The sequence below is a fragment of the Ctenocephalides felis genome, unplaced genomic scaffold (genome assembly GCF_003426905.1).
Source record: "Ctenocephalides felis isolate EL2017-DRISC unplaced genomic scaffold, ASM342690v1 CF-g0.4_SCAFFOLD_01170, whole genome shotgun sequence".
NCBI classification, from domain to species: domain Eukaryota; kingdom Metazoa; phylum Arthropoda; class Insecta; order Siphonaptera; family Pulicidae; genus Ctenocephalides; species Ctenocephalides felis.
The window spans coordinates 36,677,726-36,679,476 of record NW_020537324.1 but is presented as its reverse complement, the minus strand read 5'-3'; the positions used below and the strand labels follow the sequence as shown (position 1 = coordinate 36,679,476).

At 27.8% G+C, this 1,751-nt stretch overlaps 1 protein-coding gene across 1 annotated transcript in view; it reads left to right on the top strand.

Annotated features, from left to right (window-relative positions):
* The first annotated feature begins 548 nt into the window (after positions 1-548).
* The window catches only part of LOC113367175 (transcription termination factor 3, mitochondrial-like), a 7,524-nt gene continuing 6,321 nt past the window's right edge, over positions 549-1,751 (top strand). Inside the window, exons 1-3 of the mRNA XM_026608805.1 lie at positions 549-1,079; positions 1,463-1,485; positions 1,565-1,708. Coding sequence (XP_026464590.1) covers positions 586-1,079; positions 1,463-1,485; positions 1,565-1,708 — 661 coding nt within the window. The 5' untranslated portion in view covers positions 549-585. The remainder of the gene's footprint in view (positions 1,080-1,462; positions 1,486-1,564; positions 1,709-1,751) is intronic.

Genomic DNA, 1,751 nt, shown 5'->3' with positions numbered 1-1,751 from the left:
AATAATATATTTTTCATACTTGTTGTTTACTGTATACATCTTGAGGTCCATGATAGAGCATTCACTTTGTTTTATGCAGAAACTAGATAATTGGAAGAATTATGAATAGATTATATTGTCTATTGAATAGAATATATTGTCTAGGAAATTATTACTAAATTATTTCGATAATATTTGAAATACATTTTTATATCAGCAACTACAAACTATATATTCTTGCTTCATATTTAGAAAGAATGACGTTTGACATCATCTTTCATGCAAACGATAAATAACAATTTTTTATATATTTCGAAATCAAACTACTTATTATATTCTTTTATTCATACCTACGAAAAATGTCTTATGACAAATAAAATATATAAAATCACTTTCTACTTCATCGTGAAATGTAGCATTGTGTTGTGCCTGATAATTAATATAGAATTTCGTAACGTCAATGTAAGTTAGGTTAGTCGGATACAAACAAAATAATAATCCTGTGTTATAAAAATTTTGTTGAATGAATTTCACCTACATATTTTATTTACAGTAGTGCAGATTAAAAATGTACCATCAATAATTCGTATCAAGTATTTATTAATTATGATAATGCGTAAGTTATTCCACAATATAACCTCGAGGCAAGGCAAATTTAACCAAATATGTGCACGTTATGGAAGTTCAGGAAAAGCAGTAGCAACAAATGCCCAAAATAAAGTAATTCTTCAAACTGTTACTACTACTGAGGAATTGGAAAATGGCATTATCGATTGGAATACAGAATTAAACAAAATTAAACAAGATGAAAACAGATCCGTCCTTTTACCCCCAACACAAGAAGATGACTTACAAAGTTTTACTCCCTATCTGAAACAGTCTTTTAATTTTGCTGCTTACGTCAATAAATCTAAAACATTGCAGGAACTAGTCAAGTTAGGAGTAGACTTGAGTAAACTAGAAAAAATTAAAAACGTTCCTGATTATATTTTGCAACTAGATTATGATAAAGATATCAAAAATAGAATAATTTATTTAAATGGCCTCGGTGTTCCCATGGAAGAACTTGGAAAATTTCTAACAAAAAACCCTGGATTTTTTAAAAGAAGATATTGATGATGTACAACTAGGATTTATTATATGCAGTACAAACAGTTACACCTGAAATGATTTCCAGAATTATAACAAAAAACCCTATGTGGTTGAGTTACACAGTAAGGAAATTCAAATTTTACATGTTAGCATGTTGGTTTTATATATTTGGACATACCGAGTTTTTTTTTTATATTCTAGTACAAGAGATATCGATCAAAGGCTAGTTACTTTCAAAAAGATTTTAATCTCACAGGAAATGAAGTACGTGCATTGGCAACGCACAGCCACGACTCATAACATATAGTATGAACTCAATCAAGAAAATACTTTTACAATTAAAGAAGAAATGGGGTTTACAGATGATGAGATGAAAATTTATATATGTGAGGAAGCCACGAATATGGATGCAAAGTAAGAATTATTAAATTTTTTGGATTAAAGATCTATTCATTATATTTTATGTAAAATTATAATATTTGAATAATTTCAGATAGATTTAAATTACTAGCAAAATTTGATTACATTCACAATACAATGAAAATCTCACATAAACATATATTAGAAATGCCAGAAATATTTTATGCAAGAGAGTTTATAATTAAGCAAAGGGATTCGTTCTTGAGACATTTAAATCGCAATCAATATGATTGCACAAAACCTAACTATGTGTCTTTAAA